This window comes from Lithobates pipiens, unplaced genomic scaffold (assembly GCF_037356315.1).
Source record: "Lithobates pipiens isolate NorthernLeopardFrog02 unplaced genomic scaffold, aLitPip1_a1.2 Scaffold_13, whole genome shotgun sequence".
Taxonomy (NCBI): Eukaryota; Metazoa; Chordata; class Amphibia; order Anura; family Ranidae; genus Lithobates; species Lithobates pipiens.
In genome coordinates, this window is record NW_027507718.1 from 54,271,745 (window position 1) to 54,297,510 (window position 25,766).

Consider the following 25,766-nt stretch of genomic DNA (forward strand, 5'->3'; position numbering starts at 1 on the left):
CTTTAGAAAAACATAATTTTTCTATGGGTGTTAAAGTATTCTCATCTCTTATGGGTTTTGGAATTGAACTAACAAAATGTTGAATCTGTACATACTCACATTCCTTTAAATTTTGCCAACCATACTTCTTAAGTATATCTTGTTTTAACATCAAATCACCGCATAAAATGATTTCTTTTAAATTGTATATTTTCCATTTGTTTACCTAATTGAATGCCCTTTCCTGGAATAAAAAAAAAATCTTTGCCCTCTAGTGGAATTAATGGAGAATTATAAACCCATTTATTTCTCCGTTGTAGTGCATCCCATATTTTTAATGTTATTATCGCGATTTCATGTGCCTTATTAATACCTATTCTAAATCTAAATTTTGGCGGGATCCAGATAATTTTTTTTAATTGTGTGCCTGTTAGTGACTCCATTTCCATTTTTACCCACTTCTTTTCCATGTCCACATTTGCCCATTCCATCATTCTCGCCAACGTGATTGCGCTGTAGTATCTATAAATATCTGGCAAAGCCATCCCACCATTTTTTTTCCCTAATTAATATATTGTAATTTATCCTCGATTTTTTATTTTGCCATATAGATTAAAAAAAAGTGTTTATTATTTTAAAGAAGCTATTTGGAATATTAATTGGAAGCATTTGAAGTTTATAGGTGATTTTAGGTAGAACCACCATTTTCAAGATGTTAATTCTACCCGTCCAAGAAATTGATCCCTTTCTTATATTCCTTAACACTGTTTTGATTTCGTTTACTAAATGGGATATAATTCGCTTGGTATAGGTCCTGGACCGTCTTATTTTTATGCCTAGGTATGTTATTTTTTTTTCCCCCATGTAAAGGGATATTCTTGTTGTAATAACATCTCTTCCTCATTATCCAATCCTATGTTCAATATAACTATTTTTATAAGATTTTAAAATTTGAAAGAGCATCATATTCTTTTGTTTCTTTTATTAAGCTAGGTAAGGACAATCTTGGTTTGGTAATATATAGGAGTAGGTCGCCCGCGTAAGCCGCTACCTTATGGTCTTCTTCCCTCCATTTAACCCCACTTATATTTACGTTATTTTGAATCTTTGCCAAAAATGGTTCCAGGGCGATCACGTATAGCAGGGGCAGAGTGGGCAACCCTGCCTTGTCCCATTTAGCATTTCAAACGCGGACGACATACTCCCACTCTAGCTGTTGGTTGTGTATATAGATTATTGATCCACTTTAGCATCTTTGGGCCTAAGCCTATGTTTCGGAGAGTTTCTATTATAAAACACCAGTCAATTCTATCGAATGCCTTTTCGGCATTGATAGAAATCAATACCATTGGGGGTTTATTTTCCCTATCTTTAGCTATAAGAAGCAGAGTCCTCAAACTGTTATCTCGTCCCTCCCTTCCTGGGATGAATCCTACCTGGTCCCCATTTATAAATTCCGGCATCAAGTTTTTTATTCTTGTTGCTAATACCTTCGCGTATAACTGTGTCAGCATTCAAAAAAGCTATTGGCCGGTAGTTGGAGCAGATGGATTCATCCTTACCTGTTATATTTGCCAATAAGGCCTCTTTCCTCATACTCTCATTTTCACCCAATCTATTCCAATATTTGCATAATTCAGGGACCAATTGATGTTTAAATTTCTTATAATACCTGATTGTGAAACCGTCTGGGGCTGGACTTTTCCCATTCGGTGTTTTTTATTGCTTTATATATTTCTTCTGGCCTAATTGGCTCCTTTAAACTTTTGGCCCTTTCTTCTGATATTTTAGGTAAATCTGTTTCACTTAAGTATTGCTGAATTTTAATTTTCCTTTTCTCCTTTTGTGCCCCTGACTCATTACTTCTTATTGAATAGAAGGTTTTGTAATATGTTTTAAAGGCCTCTGCGATCTCTGACGTTCTAAATTTTACTTCCCCGTGTTCATCTTTAATCTTCTCAATATAATTTAAGGCTTTTTTTCCCCGTGCTATTCTTGCCAGATGTTTCCCCGTTTTATTCACCCACAGATCTCTTTAGCTACATTTTTATACACACTTCTATGTTTTTGCTCTATCAAATCATTTAATTGTGTATGTTTTTGGATGATCTCCTTGTATATCTTTATCTAGACATCTCATGTTTTTGTTCCAACTCGTAAAGCACTTTTTTTTAAGTTATCGTATCTTGCTTCGCTTTCTTTTTTTTTACCAGAGCCTATACTGATTAACTTCACTCGAATTAGGGCTTTATGCGCTTCCCATAAGGTGGCTTTGGAGACTTCTATGGTGTCATTTATTTTAAAGTATTGTTCGATCTCTGTTTTTATATTATTCTCAACTTCCTTGTTCTCAATCAGCGCCTCATTAAGTCTCCAAGTCCCCTTTCTGTGCTCTTTTTCCCACTGCCTAATTTTAGCTATTACCGGGCATGGTCCGATACTGTAATGTTACCTATCTGGACATTTACCAGCTTTTCTAACGTTTCATGGTCTAAGATTATATAGTCCAGTCTTGCATAAGTATCATGAACCGGAGAGTAATATGTATAATCCTTTTCCACCGGGTTACATGCTCTCCATGCATCCACAAGCTGTTGTATGTAAAAAAATTTTTTTAATATTCTGTGTTTAATTTCTTGGAGGGGAATAACTGATGTACTGTCTATTTCGGGCTTCATGGTAAAATTCAAGTCCCCTGCTATGATCACATGGCCTTGTTTATATTTATCTATTTTCAATATCCTATTTAGGTATTTTTTTGGGGCCTTATTGGGGCAGTAAATGTTAATTAATGTGTATTTTTGCCTTAGTATATTACCCTTTAAGAGTAAGAACCTCCCTTCCAGGTCCACCTTCATCTCATCTAACTTCCACCCAACAGCTTTTGCAAACCCAATAGCGACCCCCCTAGATCCCTTAATCTGGGAATCAGCATAATACCAAGTTGAATATTTTCCCGTATCTATCCGAGAATTGGAATCCAGGGCTAGATGCGTCTCCTGTAAAAAAAAAAAAAAAAATATCCGCAAGATAGCCCTCCAGGTCTTCAAAAATATTAAACCTTTTCCTTGGAGAATTCATTCCTCTCACATTGTATGTTACTATCTTAAGTTCTGCCATCCAGTACTTCTAAAATCTTTCCCATTTCTCTTATTGGATTCGGGCCAACCCACTTTCCCTCCCTCCCCACCCCCCCCCCCATTCCCGTCCCGTCATTTGATGTAATTTTGACCCCTTGGTCTGGGATAATTTCTCCGGAACCTCCTTGTTCCTTATGTCCTTATGTCCTAGGGTGGAGTTCTGTTCGGCCGTGTCGCCATCCATCTCGCCTATTACTTGCGAGATGAATACTAGACATGCCTGGAGGATCTCAGTCCCCCCCCCCCACTACCTCCCTGTCCCCTCCCCATCTCCCCCCCTTTAGAGGGGGGGGGGGACGGGAGGGGAGACAACACTGGGGTTTGCAAAAGGGACATGCAGTCCTGCCTGTCGGCTGCTATCACTTATCCCCCCCCCTATTACAGGAGAGAGGGGGGTTCACTCATCCCCCAGCCGTCTCCCCTCCACCACCCTACGCCCCGATCCTTGGGACTGGAATATCAAGTTTTTTACAAAATTCTGTTACATCTGTCTCGGTCTCCCAGTCCGTCCGTTCTTTCTGCCTATTAGGCATGCAGGAAACCCCCAGTTATACTGCACCCCATTCTCAATCAAGACTGCTAATAGCTTTTAGTGCTCTTCTTTTCAAGGTATCTGGAGATAGATCCTGGAATATCTGTATATCTTTTCCTTCATATACAATTGGTGCTTTTACTCTTATGTTTTTCCATATTTGATTTTTATCTTCTTCCTGCTGGAAACGCACTATTATGTCCCGTGGAATACCCTACGACAATTCTTTAGGTTTCCTTAAGCGATGCACCCTTTCGATGTTTATTGGATTTGTTATTTCTTTATTCATCAATGGGTTACATATCTTTTTTTATCATTTCTGTTAAATCTTCTTGCTGTACAGTATCCAGAAAACCTTGTATTCTTATATTTTTCCTTCTATCCCTATTTTCTTGGTCCTCTACTTTATATGCTTACTCTTGTTGAACTTTTTTTAAAGAAATTACTTCGGCTTCTAATTTCTTTATTATGTTTGCTTCTTTTTCCACTTTTTTTTCCATTTCTTCTACCCGTTCCAGTACATGAGCAAGATTCTTATGTACTCTATCCATTTCCTTTTTCATAGAATTTTCCAATGCTGCAAACATAGAAATTATTTCTTTTTTGTAGGCAATGCTAACAGATTTTCAAGCTGCAGCGAGTGAGACTGTGTATCCTCTATTTCATGATCTAAATCAGCTGATTGATCAGTCTCAACCTCCGGCATATACTCTTGGGCCTGTAGGGAGTTGTTTTGAGCTTGTTGTCTTTTCCCCCCTCTTTTCCTTGTCCTTTTTGTTTTTATTTTCTGCTTGGGAACTTCTTGTTTGCAATTGCTTCTCTAGTTGTTTTTTCTCTGAACCCCCAATTTGAGTAACAAATTTATTCATGGAGCCAGGACTCACAACCAGGCTTCGCCGGGGTGATTTAGGAATTGCTCCTGTCTTAGAGGTCTTTCCCTTCATTATCTAAGATCTGCTCAGTCCCAAGAAGTAAAATGTCACACTTGTGCCACTATTTGTCACCGTATAGTCTGTTATTTATTTTTTTATTATGATTTCAGTTTATATTTATTACATATAAACTTCAGACCCAAGCTCATTCCTCGTTTGTCATAAGGGGACGCCTTAACGTAACGGTTTGACCTTGCTGTAGCTTGATTTGTGTATATTTCTGTAGTATAGGACTAGGCCAACAAGTACCAAACACTCAGTATCAGCACTCAGACTTTTCCCACGCTTACGAAGCATCTACTCTTTTGCATTACATTAGACTCGTTTGCACACATTCTCGGGTTAACCAGGTTGCTACTGTCACTTACAGGGAGAGTCCAATACAAACGGGGAAAACAAAATGGTCTATTAAAAAACACCAATTTAGAGTCACTTTATCACACTCAGAGTCTCTCTTATTTGCTATATTAGCATAAAACAGCACCATTTTTTTCAGTTCAATCGCTACAGGATTTTTAGCACAAGTTATTAGCGGTATCAACTTCTGCATATATTCTCCTTTAATGCACTTAGAGTACTAGTAACCATTTATCCATCTATCAGAAAAAAAATTCTCCAGTGTTTCAATAGCTTATAGTATAGTCCACATACCACATTTTCACTCTCTCTCTTCCTCTCTCTGAGATTTCTCTGTTAAGTTCTTTCAACTGTATGTGGTTATAGCTTCATACCTTCTCGTGTAGATTTAGCCTCTCCGTCTTAAGCACTTTATTGTCAGCAGAACAAAACTCCTCTTTCCGCAGTTGCCGTCTTTCGCCACCAGAGGGCGTCCGGCGCCACCACTCCGCTCCTCCGGGAATCCGCGGGCCGTCGGATTTGTCCGAGACGCCGCGCAAGACACCGATCCCCCCAGCCGAGACACACCGAACCAGACTCGGCTCTGCTCGTCTCCGCTCCGTCAGGTCGTCCCCGTGGCAGCGTTTTCCCGCTCCCGCACGGAGCCCCGGGAGACAGCGACAGCGGAGGTAAGGGGCGCAACAAGCGGGCTCTGCAGAGTAGGCCACGTAGGGAGAGCGGGGAGAGGCTATTGCGAGGCTGCCGAGGCCGCTATCAGGCCAGGCATTGCAGTTGTATCGCAGCCGTATGGGGGGAACCAATCCTCACCCGTGTGTCTAGGTGTGGTCACGCTCCCTCCCGAGTCTCCTCCCCCTCATCAGGACCTGTTTAACCACTTCAATACCTGGCATTTTCACCCTCGTCCTGCCCACGCCAATTTTCAGAGCTGTAACATTTTGAATGATAAATTATACGGTCACGCAACACTGTACCCAAATTAAATTATTCGCCCCCCCCCCCCTCACAAATAGAGATTTCTTTTGGTGGTATTTGATGACCTCTGCAGTTTTTAATTTTTGTGCTATAAACAAAAAGCAACAAAATATTTTTTAGTTTCTGCTATAATATCCTAATAAAAAATAAATAAAAAGTTGACTTGGTTTAGGCCAATATGTATTCTACATATTTTTGGTATAAAAAAAGCGCATATTGATTGGTTTGCGCAAAAGTTATACCGCCATTTTACTAGTAATGGCGGCAATCTGCAATTTTTATCGTGACCGCGACATTGCAGCGGAGAGATAAGACACTATTTTGTTACCATTGACATTTATACAGCGATCAGTGCTATACAAATGCACTGAACACTGTATAAATGTCACTGGCAGGGAAGGAATTAACACGGGGCGATCAAGAGGTTAAATGTGTTACCTATGGAGTGATTCTAACTGTGGGGCTATGGGACCGTCTAGAGGAGGAGACCGATCGGTGTTCTAATATACTTTGAACACACAATCGGTTTCCTCTCCCCTAAGACGTGGATTAGCGTTTACACACAAATTCACATTCCTGCTCTGTAACGAGCGATCGCTGGTGCCCGGCGGACATTGTGGCTGCCGGGCATGCGCACCCCCTATACCGCCAGGAAGCTGAGGACGTCATATGACACCCACCCAGGATTGGAGATCTCATCTCCGGACATCATAAGACCATGGGCAGGTAGGGTAGTGGTTAGCAGTTGCATACATAAAATATCAACCCTCCCATGCATAGTTCTCAAATATTTATCTCCTAGACTTGTAATGTGAAAAGCAGCACAGAGGAATTTAATTATCTGTAAATTTCACATCTTAACGTACAGTACTGGACACAGGAAACTTATTTATACACCATAGGTCAGGGCTCAACAAAACCCGGGTGCCAGGTCGCATTTGCGACTAGAATTAGCGACCTGGGGCAGCACAGCTGGGGGTATCCTGTCTCCGTGGCCCCCTCCGGCGTGATCGCGTCGGGCCGCGCTGCTGGTAATTGAGCCCGCAGCTTTGAGGCCTTCTGCGATCCTATGGTTCCTTCTGGAATCTAGCGCCCTCTTATGGTGGCCGTTTGAATGACAACCAGCAATGCTAATGGAGCTTCCCCTGCCTGCCAGCCTATCTCCTTCCCTTTACTTAGAACCTCTAAACATTATATATATTTTTTTATTCCAACACCCTAGAGAATAAAATGGTGGTTGTTGCAATACTGTCTGTCACACCGTATTTGCACAGCGGACTTACAAGCGCACTTTTTTGGGGAAAAATAATTTAATAGAAAAGAAACACAACAACAGTAAAGTTAGCCCAATTTTAACTTTATATTGTGAAAGATAATGTTACGCCGAGTAAATCGATACCCAACATGTCATGCTTCAAAATTGTGCCCGCTCATGGAATGGCGACAAACTTTTACCCTTTAAAATCTCCATAGGCAACGTATAAAAAAATTCTACAGGTTGCACGTTTTAAGTTACAGAGGAGGTCTAGGGCTAGAATTATTGCTCTCACTCTACCAATTGAAGCGATACCTCACGTGTGGTTTGAACATCGCTTTCATATATGCGTTCGCTTCTGCGCGCAAGCTTGGCGGGACAGGGCGCGTTTAAAATTATTATGCTTTTCTTATTTTAACTTTTATTTTTTTCACTGTTCTTTTAAAAAAAAAATAAAAAATGTGTGTCACTTTATTCCTATTACAAGGAATACAAAAATCCCTTGTAATAGAAAATAGCATGACAGGTCCTCTTATATATGAGATCTGGGGTCAGAGAGACCTCACATCTCATATTTACACTAAAATGCAATTTAAAAAAAAAAATCGTCATTTGAAAAAAATAAAAAAAAGTGTCCCTCTAAGAGCTATGGGCAATGACTTGGAGACAGGTGGGGGGCTGGGGGCTATCTTCCCCTCACTCGTCTCCATGTCAGGCCAGGGACAGGTCCACATCGCTGTCATGGACCTGGCTCCTAGATTCCAAGCAAATTTGTCAACCCCTGTCATAGGTTTTAAGCTCATACCATCAGGCGATTGGACACTGGCAAGTATTTGAGGACACTTCTTCCTCAATACCCTACCCTTCTCTACTGCGAGTCCTAAGTTTTGTAGCCAGCAATGCAAAGTAACAAGGAGAATTTGAGGGGGGTGGCCTGTGTCCTGTACGCCAAGATATAGAATCTAAAGTTTAGTTAAAACTCCTCTGAACTTGAAGCAGGACTAAAAAGGCAAGGGAGGGTTAAAACCCCCTAATTTTTTTCCACGTGTCCCAGTGTGGATATTTTCCATCACTTACAGTCCCATGGCAAAAATAGGAAGCCCTCCAAAGTCATGGAATCCCTTGTACCCTGGGTCACCAGAGATAGGGTCCCCACTGGAAGATTGCTCCTCTGTTCCTGTGCTGGGAACAACCCACACCATGGGACATCCCCAAGAGCAGGCAAGTATGACATGTTTGTTGTTTTTAATATCACTTTAATTCACTGTGCAATGGTGGATTTTGGAGGTAGGGTGCCCCCTGCGAGGTCCCGCAAAAAGAACAAGCAATCTGTTTAACAGAAGCAGTCGCTTTCAAGTATACTCTAATGCAAGTATCTCCAAACTAATGCCCCCCAGCTGTCGCAGGACTACACATCCCACAGAGGCATTGTAAAACACTGAAATTCACAGACATGACTAGGCATGTTGGGAATTGTAGTTCCTGAACTGGAGGGCAATCGTTTGGGAACCCCCTGCTCTAATGGGTCTGACTACATCCAGGCCATGTAGAAAGACTTTGTTTGGACTTCCTTTCCTTGGGAGATCCCCAAGCTTGCAGTTCAGACAATCGCTGTGCTTTTCTTGTCAGTTCACATAAAAACACATCCATGCAAGTAAAAAGATATTGCCTCCAATAGCGTAATAAAGTTTAAAACTCTAATCACACATACAAATTCTCACTTTAATGCACTCACATGTAAAATAGTGACACGCCTAAAGATACTGAAAGTGGTCAGCCTTCGCGCCGCTAAGTGGTAATGAGTGACTCAAGTGAAACAAAATCCAAAATCAGAATTAATGAAACACAGATGCTGTGAAAAAGAAACTGAGTGATATAAAAGTGCAAATGCTAACTAAAAAAATGCAGCAGGACAAAATAGTGAACACCAACTATCAAATAATGGATATAAAGGGGTGGATCCTGCGCAAATCGTGCCACTCAAATAAAATACACAAATTCAAACTAATATAAATATGTGCATACATATAATGCCATGAAAAATATAGTCCATAAAACAGCACGGATAAAAATATAGTCCATAAAACAGCACAGATAAAAATATAAAAAATGGAGAAGGGATCAATCATAGAATAATGATAGAATGTCCGCTACTCAAGGCTCCCAGAACTCTCACCTTCAAACGAAGTGAATAAGCAAAACAAACAAACTCCAGGATTCTCTTATTTCATTCATAAATAATAGCTATCAGGAAATCCAAAGGAGGGATGTAGTGATACAATTCCGCCACTAGAAGGCCAGTCCCAGCTTATAGAATAGGTAATATGGATAATATGGATATTCACTTCTATTCCACACTGTATGGCTCAAAATAAGAGAGAGGAGGGGGAGAGAGAAAAACAGGAGACTTCCATAGTGTAGTAGTTTAAAAAACGGCAGGTAAATTTATTAAGAAGCAGTAAAGACTCTCACATTTTGATTGCAAAAAACAAACACAATCAGGAAGAGGGTGTAATGCCGTCTTACTCTACTTCCGGTTCATCCTCTGGCCACTCCCTACGCGTTACGTCATGTGACTTCTTCATAGGGATGCTGATAGGACGTTTCTGGCCTCCATAACTATAATGAGAACCGGAACCGGAAATGCCAGTTCGGCCATTTTGGAAAAGGGTAAAGATAGAGGTAAACAAGCGAAAACCGTCATCTTGGAGTAGAAGAAAAGCACAGAAATGCAGAAAAAACAGCGCTATTAAAATATCCAAAAAATATAAATTACTTTAATGATAAAATTAGCATACATCTTATATCCCAAATGTATCTAAGAAGCAAAACGCTAATCTGAGATTCAGAAAAGCATGACATTATTTAGACTAAATGATCTAGCTTCCTATAGAGGGATAATAGGATAAAAAATAAATAAAATAGATTGCAAAATGGCAAACCCGCCTCAAAAAAAAAAAAAAAAACTAAGACAAGTATATAAAAGTCTGTATATCAATGTATAATAGTAATCATACTAATAAAAGGAAAAAAGAAAAAAAATTGTATTTAAAAATTACAATTAAATTATTAATAATTAATAATTGAATAAATATGCATACGCGAGATAAATAAAGTCACATACCGGAAATAGAGTAGGACTTTACAAAAATTATTATATAATAATCTATCCGCAATTACATCAATAAATAATCACAGAAAAAAACAAAAATCGAAAAGATAAAAATATTAATAATACCATCAATATTAAAAATTACTTAAAAAATAATTAAGATCAAAATCTACATTAAGACCATAAGGATAAAAAGACCTCATAGTAAAAATCCACCTAGATTCCTTTTGACTAATAGTTCGGATTTTGTGGCTACCCCTCCAAGAGGGGTTATATCTTTCGATGCCCCAAAACTGTCAATGGGAGGGGTCTCGATTATGTACCTGATCGAAATGCCTAGACACACTGCGATTGGGAAACACCTTGAGGATGTTCTGTATATGCTCTTTTAGCCTAACTTTCAACGCTTTTTGTTCTCCCAATATATTGCAACTTGCAACTACATTGGAGGCAATATACTACACCCTCCGTATGGCATCCAATAAAGTCACGTATATTATGTATTTGTCCAGTGGTAGTACTAGCAAAATCCCTTTTTTTATTTTGAAATTTTTTGGCATGTCGACATGCAAAACAGTTTTTACATGGATAAAAACCTTTCCCTGTAAAAAAAGAAAAATCCCTTTTGGGGGGGGTGGTTCAACAACAGATTTGGCAATAATATCTCTCAGGGTGGGAGCCCTTTTATAAATAACATTCGGTCTTTCAGGTAGGATTTTACCCAAGTCCCTATCATTTTTAAGAACATGCCAATGCCGACTTAATACTCTGGAAACCTCTTTATACTGTACGTTATAGTCAAGAATAATAGAAGGAACCTAATAATTGTATTTAAGTCTCTTATTAACGTTATCTTGGAGCATGGTACATCTATCCATGCATTTGACATGTTCAATTTCCCTTTTTAGTTGCGAGTCTTCATAATCCTTTTCTTTGAATCTGGTGGCAATTAAGTTAGCCTGTTCTAAAAAGTCATCGGTTTTAGTACAATTCCTTCTTATTCGAACCAACTGTCCTTTAGGTATGTTGTACAACCATGGCTTGAAATGACAGCTGTTAATGGAAATGTAGCTATTCGCATCGACACTTTTAAAATGCGTTTTTGTAATTACTGTGTTCTTATCCAGGGAGATGTTTAAATCTAAAAAATTCACACTTTTTGCATCTATTACCCATTCCAAATGAATATTTTTATCATTATTGTTCAATTTGGTAAGGAATTTTTCCAATGCTTCACGGCTACCGTTCCAGACAATAACAATATCGTCAATAAATCTTTTATAGAGCGTCAACTCTGCAGGGGTGTCTTTATATACAGCCTTCTCTTCCCAGTGGGCCATAAAGGCATTGGCCACACTGGGCGCAAATTTAGCGCCCATGGCTATCCCAACTGCTTGTCTGTAATAGGTTTGGTTATGCCAAAAAAAAGTTATGTTTCAAGCAAAACTCAAGACATTTAATCAGGAATTTCCTATGTTGACACCTCAGTGTGGTAAAGGATCTTAAAAGCCATTTTATAGCAGAACATGCTTCATGGTGTGCCACAATCGTATAGAAGGATGATACATCCGCAGTGGCAAGAAGTCCCATACCTACATCTAACAGATATGAACCTATCAGAAATTACTCCGAACAGAATTATTATGAGCATCCCTACCATCATTATTCACGGGACACACAAGATCATTTTTTAGACCGGGACAGGAGAGATCATTCTCCGAGAAGACCTCAAGAGACTTATTGGAGGAGAGAATCTCCCTCAAGAAGACCAATACAGGAACCACATCACTCTCCCACAAGAAGGATCGAGAACGACAGAACTCGAAACAGCCCCGAAAGAAGAGAGGCTGCAGAGCGGGAAAGGGAGTCCAAGCGAAAAAGAGAGTGATTGGGGAAGGTGTTGTGAATTTAAGTAACACCCTCATGTCCCCAGAAGAGCTAGCGGTCTTGGATAAGGGTCTCAAGTATGCCCCTGTTAAAAATCTGAAGTTTGATACTTATATAGGCATCCAAAAATACATTAGGAAGATAAATATTAAGAAGTATATTATGAACAACCCCATCAAATCCACTACTAGAACAATGAATGAACAAAATCCTGTACAATTTAGTTCACTACGTAACAACTCAGTATTTAACCCTCAGATGACCAACAATCAACATGTCGAGGTTTTTAAAAAATTGGTGCTAAATGATCTGGAAGCTTTGCAAATTAAGAAAGTGTGTGATCCTGGTCATATTAGAAAGGGCATCAAATCCTTAACGCAAAGAAAAGACATTGTCATTCGGCCGGCGGACAAGGGAGGGGCTGTCGTTGTACTAGCTAAAGAAGCATATTTGAGTGAACTTGATCGACAACTTCAAGATGGCAATACTTATATTAAACTTTTAAGCAACCCTACTACAAAATATAAGAAGGAATTGGAGCAATTAATACATCTATGGAATAAGAAAGCAATTCTAAAATAAGAAAGAAAGCAGATATCTTATCCCAGAATTATGTAGGACACCCATCATTTATATCATTCCGAAGATCCATAAGAATAGAAGTAACCCACCTGGTAGGCCGATCGTCAACAGCATTGAATCACTCACATCGAGACTGGGAGAATACTTAGACTTTTTCATCCAACCGGCAGTGCAAAAAACCAGTGCTTATTTAAAAGATACGAAGCATACTCTACAGCTATTGGAAACAGTGACAGAAGGAAGAACACTTCTTGCCACTGCGGATGTATCATCCTTATACACGATTGTGGCACACCATGAAGCATGTTCTGCTATAAAATGGCTTTTAAGATCCTTTACCACACTGAGGTGTCAACATAGGAAATTCCTGATTAAATGTCTTGAGTTTTGCTTGAAACATAACTTTTTTTGGCATAACCAAACCTATTACAGACAAGCAGTTGGGATAGCCATGGGCGCTAAATTTGCGCCCAGTGTGGCCAATGCCTTTATGGCCCACTGGGAAGAGAAGGCTGTATATAAAGACACCCCTGCAGAGTTGACGCTCTATAAAAGATTTATTGACGATATTGTTATTGTCTGGAACGGTAGCCGTGAAGCATTGGAAAAATTCCTTACCAAATTGAATAATGATAAAAATATTCATTTGGAATGGGTAATAGATGCAAAAAGTATGAATTTTTTAGATTTAAACATCTCCCTGGATAAGAACACAGTAATTACAAAAAGGCATTTTAAAAGTGTCGATGCGAATAGCTACATTTCCATTAACAGCTGTCATTTCAAGCCATGGTTGTACAACATACCTAAAGGACAGTTGGTTCGAATAAGAAGGAATTGTACTAAAACCGATGACTTTTTAGAACAGGCTAACTTAATTGCCACCAGATTCAAAGAAAAGGGTTATGAAGACTCACAACTAAAAAGGGAAATTGAACATGTCAAATGCATGGATAGATGTACCATGCTCCAAGATAACGTTAATAAGAGACTTAAAATGGAAGTAAACCCTTCCAAACAACTTTGACCTACAGGTAAGCCTAGATTAAGGCTTACCTGTAGGTCCAAGTAATATCTCCTAAACCTATATGGTTTAGGAGATATTTGCCCGAAAATGGGCACCGCTGTCTACGGCGCATGCGCCGTAGACAGCGGCGCGCATGCGCACTAAATGCGGCAAGTCCAAGAATGGATTTGCCAAATTTGTCGACTCCCGTGCGCATGCGCGGGAGTGACGTCATCGCGGCCTCGCCGTATGACAGCGGCGGAGCTGCGAGGCGCGACTCCCGTGCGCATGCGCGGGAGTGACGTCATCGCGGCTTCGCCGCTGTCATTGGTCGGAGCTGCGAGACGCCACCAGCAAGATGGACGCGGCGGACTACAGGGATCAGCGGCGACTTCGCTGGCTCCTGTGTCAGGTAAGTGACACATAATGAGCTACTATGCGATGCATAGTAGTCCATTATGCTTTACCTTTGCAGGGAAAAAAAGAGGAAGTAAACCCATCAGGGTTTACTTCCTCTTTAAATACAATTATGAGGTTCCTTCTATTATTCTTGACTATAACGTACAGTATAAAGGAGGTTTCCAGAGTATTAAGTCGGCATTGGCATGTTCTTAAAAATGATAGGGACTTGGGTAGAATCCTACCTGAAAGACCGAATGTTATTTATAAAAGGGCTCCCACCCTGAGAGATATTATTGCCAAATCTGTTGAACCACCCCCCAAAAGGGATTTTTTCTTTTTTTACAGGGAAAGGTTTTTATCCATGTAAAAAAAACTGTTTTGCATGTCGACATGCCAAAAAATTTCAAAATAAAAAAAGGGATTTTGCTAGTACTACCACTGGACAAATACACAATATACGTGACTTTATTGGATGCCATACGGAGGGTGTAGTATATTGCCTCCAATGTAGTTGCAATATATTGGGAGAACAAAAAGAGCGTTGAAAGTTAGGCTAAAAGAGCATATACAGAACATCCTCAAGGGGTTTCCCCAATTACAGTGTGTCTAGGCATTTCGATCAGGTACATAATCGAGACCCCTCCCATTTGCAGTTTTGGGGCATCGAAAGATATAACCCCTCTTGGAGGGGTAGCCACAAAATCCGAACTATTAGTCAAAAGGAATCTAGGTGGATTTTTACTATGAGGTCTTAATGTAGATTTTGATCTTAATTGTTTAAGTAATTTTTAATATTGATGGTATTAATTATTAATATTTTTATCTTTTCGATTTTTATGTTTTTTTTCTGTGATTATTGATGTAATTGCGGATAGATTATTATATAATAATTTTTGTAAAGTCCTACTCTATTTCCGGTATGTGACTTTATTTATCTCACGTATGCATATTTATTAAATTATTAATTAATAATTTAATTTTAATTTTTAAATAATTTTTTTTTCTTTTATTAGTACGATTACTATTATACATTGATATACGGACTTTTATATACTTGTCCTATTTTTTTTTTTTTTTGCGGCGGGTTTGTCATTCTGTAATCTATTTTATTTATTTTTTATCCTATCTCCCTATTATCCCTCTATAGGAAGCTAGATCATTTAGTCTAAATGATGTCATGCTTTTCTGAATCTCAGATTAGCGTTTTGCTTCTTAGATACATTTGGGATATAAGATGTATGCTAATTTTATCATTAAAGTAATTTATATTTTTTGGATATTTTAATAGCGCTGTTTTTTCAGCATTTCTGTGCTTTTCTTCTACTCCAAGATGGCGGTTTTCTACACTTCCGTCTAGAAATGTTGGAGTAGCAAGATGGCGGAGACAGCACTTCCGGTTTTCGCTTGTTTACCTCTATCTTTACCCTTTTCCAAAATGGCCGAACTGGCATTTCCGGTTCTCATTATACTTATGGAGGGCAGAAACGTCCTATCAGCATCCCCATGAAGAAGTCACATGACGTAACGCGTAGGGAGTGGCCAGAGGATGAACCGGAAGTAGAGTAAGACGGCATTACATCCTCTTCCTGATTGATTGTTTTTTGCAATCAAAATGTGAGAGTCTTTACTGCTTCTTAATAAATTTACCTGCCGTTTTTTAAACTACTACACTATGGAAGTCTCCTGTTTTTCTCTCTCCCCCTCCTCTCTCTTATTTTGAGCCATACAGTGTGGAATAGAAGTAAATATCCATTTTACCTATTCTATAAGCTGGGACTGGCCCTCTAGTGGCGGAATTGTATCACTACATCCCTCCTTTGGATTTCCTGATGGCTATTATTTATGAATGAAATAAGAGAATCCTGGAGTTTGTTTGATTTGCTTATTCACTTCGTTTGAAGGTGAGAGTTCTGGGAGCCTTGAGTAGCGGACATTCTATCATTATGCTATCATTGATCCCTTCTCCATTTTTTATATTTTTATCTGTGCTGTTTTATGGACTATATTTTTATCCATGCTGTTTTATGGACTATATTTTTCACGGCATTATATGTATGCACATATTTATATTAGTTTGAATTTGTGTATTTTATTTGAGTGGCACAATTTGTGCAGGATCCACCCCTTTATACGCCTAAAGATACACTTCACATCAATCTTTAAAAACGGTATACTGGAGCATGGATGGTCGCGGGGCGGACCCAGGATCTGTGAAGTGGTCAGATTATTTCTCACCCCTCCTTGTTTTCACTCTCACTGTGCACTTTCAGAGTGAAAACAAGGAGGAGTGAGAGTGGAAAAAGGAGGGGCGAGAAATAATCTGACCACTTCGCAGATCCTGGGTCTGCCGTGACCATACATGCTGCAGTATACAGTTTAAGATTGATGTGAAGTGTATCTTTTGGCGCGTCACTATTGTTTTACATGTGGGTGCATTGAAGTGAGATTTTGTATGTGTGATTAAAGAGTTTTAAACTTTATTACGCTATTGGGAGGCAATCTCTCTTTTTACTTGCATGGATGCGTTTATGTGAACTGCCAAGAAAAGCACAGCGATTGTCTGAACTACAAGCTTGGGGATCTCCCATTTAAAGCCCTGGGAAAAGAGGGTAAAAGTGATTTTACCAGAACACGCAGGTGTGAGGCTTTTCAGCTTTCGAGTTCAATCACATAGGGGGAGTCACAGACACCGTGGTGTGGTTGAGGAATACGCTTTCAAGATTTTTCTAACTAGGAGGCACTGGTCATCACCGTTGTGGGTCCCTTTTTGGATCATCGCTTATGGACTTTATTTGATAAATTTCACTTTGATGGACTTTGGTTAATAGGGGGAAGGACACTGCACTAATGATTTTGATTTTCATTTGAGGTGTCACTTTATATGTGATTTTTCACAAATTCACTGTATTATACGTTTAATTATTTATTTTGTTATATTGTGTTAGTTGCTTTTCACAGTGCACTATATTCAGTTAGGTCTAATTTTGTGTGATTTTCATTAAGTTACACGTGTGAGCGCTGCTTTTTTCTTTCACAATTAGGGAAGGAAAGAATTTTTTTTAACACTATTGATTTTAATTTACAGTAGCAGCTTAGTTTAAGGGATTTATTTTTGGAACATTAAGTGCAGTGGTGATACACGGTTGCGAGGTCGTAGTGTTTGTGTATTATTGAGTTACAGAATTGAGATATTCATACCACAAGGACCAACTCCCAAAAAATACTTGTGTAATAAAAAAAAAAAAACAATCACATATATAATGTAATAGTTTGTGGAATTTCTATGTCCGTATAGCCTGAAAGATTACATCAAGGGTGCCCAACCTTTTGAAGAGCGAGGGCCACTTAAGCGACTTGGTAACTGGTTGCAGGCCACAATAAGTGGAGCGGACAGAAGACAGATCCATGGACACAGCCCATTCTACTCTGTGGGCCCCCCCTCTCCGATCCAACCAGATGTAAGGGGACAGATGCCCCCCCCCCTTTTTTTTTCCTTTTTTAGTGGATCAGATTGGAGGTAGGTGGGTGCAAATGGATATAAGTCCGTTTACATCTGCCACCCTATTGAGGTGAATGGAGGGTCTGCGTGGGTTGAACCGATCATGTGAAAGGGGCACAAGGCTGATTTCACACTGATGTGTGGCAGTTTACCTGTACTGCGTGTGCAGTACAGTGCACCTGTGGCTTTCCTGCAGATTAGCTGCACTTTACTATTGATGTCTATTATATCCTGCAGGTGTGGTGCACTTTCTGAAAGTGCACCAAACCCACAGATAATAACAGAAGTCTATGACTCAGTGAAGGTAACCAGAAATTGCAATGCGCTGCACCTGCGGATCAGTTTGAAAGCAGCCCAGTAACCACTGCAGAACAGATATGCCCATATATACACTGTTTTAGTAATAAACTTACCTTTAATAACAGTCTTCCATTCAGGTATTGCCGGCTGTTGCTGTCCCAGGCAGAATGCATTTTGTATCGCTCCACTTGGAACAGGAGCCTGCGCTATACAGGAAGAATCTGCAAAGGCGGCTCTGTTCCCTGTGCAGCCGCTTGCTTCCTCTACCGCTGGCTTCATTTAAAACTTTGATGCTTTGGGATGGCGGGTCGGCAGCCCACGATCTTGGCTTGAGTACCTGCTATCCCAAAGCAGGAGGAGGTCGCGGGGCACATCAGAAGGCTCTGCGGGCCACATGTGGCCCCCGGGCCACTGGTTGGGCACCCCTGGATTACATAAAAGATACCCAGGTAAGGTCTCAGCGACTTACTCTCTAAACCATTAACATACCCGCTGTCTATGAACATTAATGCATTAAAGTGGTTCTAAACCCTTTAAAACCACTTTGACCTACAGGTAAGCCTAGATTAAGGCATGCTCCAGTGCTGTGAGTGGCCGGAGCAGCGATACCCGGAAGAAGATGGACGCTCCGTGCTACAGGGGACAGTGGCGACATCGCTGGCTCCTGTGTCAGAATATAATGGGCTAGTATGCGATGCATAGTAGCCCATTATGCTTTACCTTTGCAGGGAGGCAAACAGGAAGCCCATCAGTGTTTACTTCCTCTAAGACAACCTATTGCTGGATTGCACAAGACAATTTAAAGGTCAGGTAAAACCCTCCGAATTCATACAGCCATAAATAAATAAGGGCTAAACTTCAAGCAGGTCATTTGAACTATTAGGCTCTATTCCCACTAGTGCGACTCGCCATGCGACCCTGCACACAAATGGTATGCAATAGAGGGCTCTAGTATAAGTGCTCTGCAAAAAAACAAACAAATGCACACTATACAATTTGTGATTAAACATAATAAAGTGCATAGTGATATAACAAACAATTGATAATGGTGATGAATTCATTAATATGATAATCAAAAATAAAGTCCATATAAATTCTTATAGTTGAGTTTACTTTTTATACACCGTCACCAAGGTAGATCTTTGCAAATATCACCCGATAAGTGCGAGTGAAATGTCTACCTCACCAAATGGACATGACGTCTTTAGCTAAAAAGAAGGTCACAACAGCGCTGCAGATTGCAGGTGTTAGGGCCTCTGCCTCCAAATGAGCACACTTATTGTGGACATGAACACAAAGTACATCCACCCTGTGTTTGTAGGAGGCGTGGAAACACCCACGGCAACAAATACCCAAAGAGGACATCCTCCTAAGTGTAACCACCTTGTGGCCATCTGCTAAAAATATAGCAAGTGTCATGGTGGAACAGAAGCACATGGTGTAGCTTTACAGACCAAATGAAATTGGCTGTAATAGGAGGGCTCCCCTAGACCCTTGTTGCCCGTGAGGATAGCCGCTTCTCTGGTGGAGAAGGAAGCTTTGTGAAAATTAAGACTTTTGTCATTCCTTTATCAGTGCTCTCTAAGAATTATTTTAAAGAGCTTTGCAGCACTGGAGCTGGTGTCCAGGGAGTAGATAACCTGTACTTGCAGGCTGTGCATCTGTCCCTTAGGTGGTTCCCCTTTTGCTCCCATCCAGCAGCCAGCCACCTAGGGAGACCAAAATGAAGCCCCACCACCTGTAGGGAAAAGAGGGATACACACACAGCCAAGCCCCGCTGGTCTGAAGATAGTACAGAGAATCCACCCATAACCCCTGGTGCCACCTGCACAACAGAGTAAGAAAAGAGGACCCCACCATTTGCCTCTCTTACCTTAGGTCCAGAGTCTGCAGGTCTCCCAGACCTGCTTCCCTGCATACAGTCTCCCCTCCCTGGTGACTTACCAGCACAGGACAAAATGGGCTTCCACAACCTTCACTGTGTCATCCAAAAATGCTAATTAAAGCACCATCATGTACACACATACACACACAAGCAGTTAAAATCCTATATCAAGCAATGGGACAACATTCCTCTCCCAAAACTCCAGCAACTGGTCTAAATTCCCAGATGTTTACAGTGTTGAAAGAGGTGATGCTTCAAAATGTTAAGCAGGCCCTGTCCAACTTTTTTTTTTTTGGATGTTTTGCCGCCATCAATTTCTAAAAACTTCCATTTGTTCTAAAAATAGTGCATCTCAGTTTAAACATTTATTTTTCTATAAAACATGGGTTTATGAGATTTGCAAATCATTGCACTTTTTCATGTACATTTTACACAAACATTTTTGGATAATATAAATATTTATTAATGAGTTAACTGGTCTACATTGAGTAAAGCATGCAACAGCTATCAGAATGGGACAGCTTGTCTGAAAGTGTAATTATGTATACATAAATTTGTTTTAAAGTGTGTTTTTTTTTTCTGGGGCTGCCCGTGCATTCTAGCGCCGCTTGTTTTAGCGCGCTGGTTAAGTGGTGCTTGTCGGCCGCCAGCAGGGTGCTTTTAACCCTCACTAGCGACCGAAAGAGTTAAAAATTAGCGCTCCCAAACCCCCCCCCCCCAAAGATGGTGCTTGCAGGACTTTTTCTAATGTCCCGCAAGCGCATCGCCCAGGCATGAAAGTACTCAGGCTTTCACATTCAGATGGCATGGGCAGCAGTTTTCAGGCGCTTTACAGGAGCCATTTCTAGTGCTAAAACACCTGAAAACTGCCTCAGTGTCAAAGGGGTCCAAGTCATTACATACACACAAAAAAAAAACAAAGGAAAAAAAAAAAAAACAGGATTAAGATGTGCACTGCATTTTAGCGCAGAGTTTTGGTTCTAACATTTATGTAGCCTGGAAGGCAGCATTTATAAAAATTAATGTACATGCATTCCTAAAGACTGGCCTAACAATATATTAGGTTTACTCTTCAGAAAATGTAAAATCATGAATGAAACTCATCATAAAACAACCAAAAACATGAATAAGGGACAGTCTTACCCTTTTCAGAGTAGTGATCATATCTGTGTGTTTCTGAGCATGTTGCATAGTGATCTGGAGAGAAGCCAGCTCATCCAAAGCAATAATACATCGGTTTACATCCTGAAAAAAGACCAAAAATACGCAAGCAAAATGAGACTCACACACGGCTTTAGGAAATAATAGTAGATGATCATTAGATAAAACCCCAGATATATCTGTACTAGGCAGGGCTCCTGGCATGAACTACCCCAGGCCATCTGTTAACAAGGTCTGCCAAATATATATCACACATTTCCCTCCCTAACTAGCTATTCCAAATACATTCTGACACAACATATGATAAAGAAAATGGTGATCACGTTTGCTTACTGTCCTTGGGAGTCGAATAGAGGTAGTAAAGTCCACAAATGAGAAGACCATATCTGGTCTCTAGCAGGCCAATCTTTAGGAACATGTTACACCTTAAATACGTTTGCAACAAGTAACATGTTCGAGTTCCAGCTCCTGGTAAGGAAGGGGGTAAAATCATCTGGGGCTGAAGTGGTTAAACTTAAAATCACTTACCTGTACATAATTTTTTTTCTCTTCGGCTTGGACACAGCAGGAGTCAATCAGCAGGTCCAGTGGACGCGATGTCCGCCGGGACCTGCCGATTGTTCTGAGAGGCAGAATGGCGGTCTGCCTATATACACAAGACAGGTTGCTCTTTTGCCAGAGATGAAAATGGAGATAGTGTTTCTACTAAGCAGAAACATGGATCTCAGTTTTCCTCCAGTATTCCGCTGTATTGGACGATCCTACAGTAAGATAGTCCAATGCTGCAGAAATAGTCAAATCGACTGAAGTTTCCAGGATGCGAATCAGAAGACTAAACAACCAATTCTCCTGCCCAAACAGGGTCCCCAGTACTCCTCCCCAGCCTGACAGGCTGTTGTCTATTGTAAGGATCCTTCAAAAAGCAGGAAGGAAGAATTTCCGACTCAAGAGCCAAATTGCTACACCATCAGTCCATTGACAACCTGGTCCTCAGAGACAGACAAATTGGCTCTGTCCAGAGTCTGGATTTACTTGTTCCATAAGGACAGAACGTTCTGTACAGTTCTGGAGTGAAACTTGGCAAATGGAATGGCCTAGATTAGAAGGATGCTAAAATCAGACCAGCACACTCATGCAAAAGCGGAAAATTGGAATGCTTTAGGCCCGAGTTGGACTCCAATATCTCTGAAAATTGTCTGAAATTTCTCCCCTGGAAGGAAAACTGACCTGACCTGTGGGTAGGCAGCAGTGTGTTTTAGGTAAGGAGAAAAAAAAAAATAGGATTTTTGTACTCCCCATAAAATCCTTCTCTGACGTTCATTGACAGAGCTCCTTTAAATCTTGACCGTAGTGTTATCACGCTGCCTTCAGGAGAGGATTAGGCAGAACATGTAACATGGAAAAAAACAGAAGAACTGCATAGTTGCGCCCAGGGGGCGGTCCCTCTGGCTATAACCCCTCAGCCTGCTTCCTGCAGCTCAGTACGTCAACAAGCAGTACAAAATAAAAAATAGGAGGGGTGGGTGCTATGTCCGTCAATTAACTTCAGAGAAAATAATTTTACGATGAATTAAAAAATCCTATTTTCTCTTTCGTTCATTGACGGACAAAGCTCCTTTAAATCTACACTGTAGAGATGTCCCCAAGCAGTGTCAAAACAATGGGTGGAAACAGCAAAAAACATAACTTCACCCACAACGCCCCAATGGAGGAGTTGCCATCTGAAACGACCGCATCAGAACTTGCAGCCAACATGCATCAAAAAAAATGTATTTACAACAAAACTTTCTTTAAAAAGAAAAAAAAAAAGTGTAAATTGCAGCTTTTACACAACTGCCTGCAAAACTTGGCAGTCAAAGCAAACATCCGAGGATACTCTTACGTCAACTTAGTAGAATTTCGTAAAAGTGTGAACGGACAACCAAGTTGCCGCCTTAAACCCCTGGGAAACAGACACTTGATGTCGGAAAGCCCAGGAGGTCCCAATTGCCCTGGTGGAATGGGGGCACCTGTCTCTTCAAGGCATAAGCCTGGACCACGATCTGTCTGATCCACCGGGAAATGGTGGTCGACGAGACCGCTAGACCTTTCTTCTGACCAGTCACTGAAACAAACAGTCTGACTTCCGGAAGGGAGTCACAGCAGACAGATATACCCTTAGAGCCCAGACCACGTCTAGGGAGTGTAGGGCGACGACTTTTGGATGCGTCGGCTTAGGACAAAGGGATGGTAATGCAATGTCCTCATTGAGATGAAAAGCCAAAACCACTTTTGGAAGAAAAAAAAGAGTGCTGCGGACGAAGCACCGCCTTATGGATAACCAGATAGGGTGACTTTCAAGACAATGCTGACAATTTTGAAGCGCCGATAGCACCAGGTTCAGATCTCACAGAGGTAGAGGTGGTCGAACCGGAGAGACTACATGCCGAACCCCTTGCACAGAAGGTGTTTACCAGTGAGTGAGACTCCAAGGGGCATTGGAAAAAGACAACCAAGGCTGATATCTGTCCTTTGAAGTCTCTGATCCACTCACTGTAAAAAAATAAATAAAAATAAAAAGCAGGATCCTGGAAACGGAATAGGTGCGCAGACGCCATCCCATCTCCTCGCACATGGAGATATAGGCCTTCCACGTACGATGGTAAATCTTCCGAGAAGACTATTTTGGTGCCCTCAGCATAGTGTAAATTACCGAGTCCTTCAGACCTCGGTCCTTTAGCACCTGTCTTTCAACAGCCATGCCGTTAAAACCAGCGACTGTAAAGCAGAATGGAGAATTGGACCTTGTGATAGGAGTTCTCGCATCGGCATTTGCCAAGGAGCATTCACCACCAGGAGTAGTAGGTCAGCGTACGAAGGAGGCTGAGGCCAATCTGGGGCGATCAGTATCACTGGAACCTCCTCAGTCTCCACACTGCGAAGCAGGCGGGGCAACAGTTTGAGCAGAGGGAAGGCATAAATCAGTCAGTACTGCTCCCATGGAGCCACCAATGAGTCCGCCCAGGGGTCTCTTGTCCTGGACACAAACCTCCGCACCTTTCGATTGAGCCAAGAGATCCACATCTGGTGTACCCCACCGCAGGCAAAGAAGCATGAACACCTCCGGATGCAACGACCATTCTCCTGGGTCCAGCATCTGGCGACTTAGGTATTCTGCCTGCCAGTTTTCTACTCCCAGAATGTATATGGTCGCCAGGGCCGGTACATGTCACTCTGCCCACCAGAGGATGTGCACGACCTCTCGTACTGCAGCTGAGCTCCTCATTCCTCCTTGACGATTGATATGTGCCACCGCTGTGGCGTTGTCTGACTGGATCCTGATTGGACGCCCCTGTAGCCTCATTGACCATGTGGAGAGACCTTAACAGCCTGATCCCCGAAGTTCAAACACGTTAATCGGTAACTGGGATTCCTCCCGTGACCAGAGGCCCTGGGTCGACTGTACCCCCAGCACTCCACCCCAGCCAGTCAGGCTAACGTTCATTGTGATCACCATCCAATGAAGAGGAAGGAAGGAACGATCTCCCTGACCGAAGGGCCGGAGACCTCAGCCACCAAAGAGTCCCTGACTAACTGGCTCACCCAAATCTGACGATCCGGGGATAACAGATTTGTCCCATTTGGACAGCATCTCCCTCTGCAAGACTTGGGTGTGAAATTGGGCATACAGTACCGCTTCGAAGGAGGCTACCACGAGACTCAGAACTCGCATGCAGAAGCGCAGAGACGACCACCTGCGGTTCATCAACAGACGCTGAGTCGGCACCAACACCGACTTCTTTAGGTTCAGCACCCAACTAAACTCCTGTAGAGTTTGCATGGGGAATCGCCACATCCTCCCTTAATTCTGAGGCGGAAACTGCTCTCAGAAGGAGGTCGTCTAGGTAGCTCTTCCCACTTGTGACATTCTTAATAATGTCATCCAGTGAAGCTCCAAAAAGCCTCTCACCTTGGAAGGGCAAATCCGCCAGAGCTTTTTTAGATGCCTGGTCCGCAGACCAGCATTTCAGCCAGATCAGGCGCCATAGCACCACTGCTGATACCGATGCTCTGGAGAGCAGAGGAAGTGTATCCAGGGGCACATCAGACATACTTTAGGCCATGCACCAGCTGGTCTGCTAGTTTGACGCAGACTGGATGAGACTGTTGCTTCTCCAATTAGCGGTGCAATAGTTTTGCCTACTCAGTAACTGACACATCAGAACAGGGGCCACCAGTCACCGCGGGGCCCGAGTCTGGATCAGAGCCCGCCCCCCCCCCCCCCCAGGGAAACGTCCAAAGGCACTGCACTAATTGCAGGCGAACCGGTTGCAACTGGGGAAGAAACGCCAGCTTGACGCCATGCTGACCCACCCCATCTGCCACCCTTGGGGACTTAGGGCAAAGTGCTCAATCCCACCCTCCTAGCTGCTAAAAGACTGAGGGGCCCACCGCAGGACTCACCACCCTGACCGTGTGCTGCGCCGTGCTGTAGCTGATCGCTGTGTCAGTCACAAGTGTCCAGGAGTAAAAACCGCGCTGTACTGAGGCACAGGAACCAGCGTGGGTAGTTCTTGTATAGGAAAAAACACTAGGAAAATGGCCGCCAGACTTCAAGAAAATGGCAGACGGCCATGCTGCTCACAGAGACTAACAGAAAAAGGTGGCTGCCACCGCTAATGGCACCTGCAGAGCCCTAGACACCAGCAGAGAGACCGGTGACAGCACATGGACACAAACAGCCGCCCCGAGCTAAAGGTCAGAGCCCCCCAGCTCAGGTACATAA

At 41.7% G+C, this 25,766-nt stretch overlaps 1 protein-coding gene across 2 annotated transcripts in view; it reads right to left on the reverse strand.

Moving 5' to 3' along the window:
- The window catches only part of PSIP1 (PC4 and SRSF1 interacting protein 1), a 148,781-nt gene that overhangs the window by 10,377 nt on the left and 112,638 nt on the right, over positions 1-25,766 (reverse strand). For both annotated transcript variants that reach the window (XM_077475125.1, XM_077475126.1), the window contains one exon: positions 20,984-21,085. In XM_077475125.1, coding sequence (XP_077331251.1) covers positions 20,984-21,085 — 102 coding nt within the window. The remainder of the gene's footprint in view (positions 1-20,983; positions 21,086-25,766) is intronic.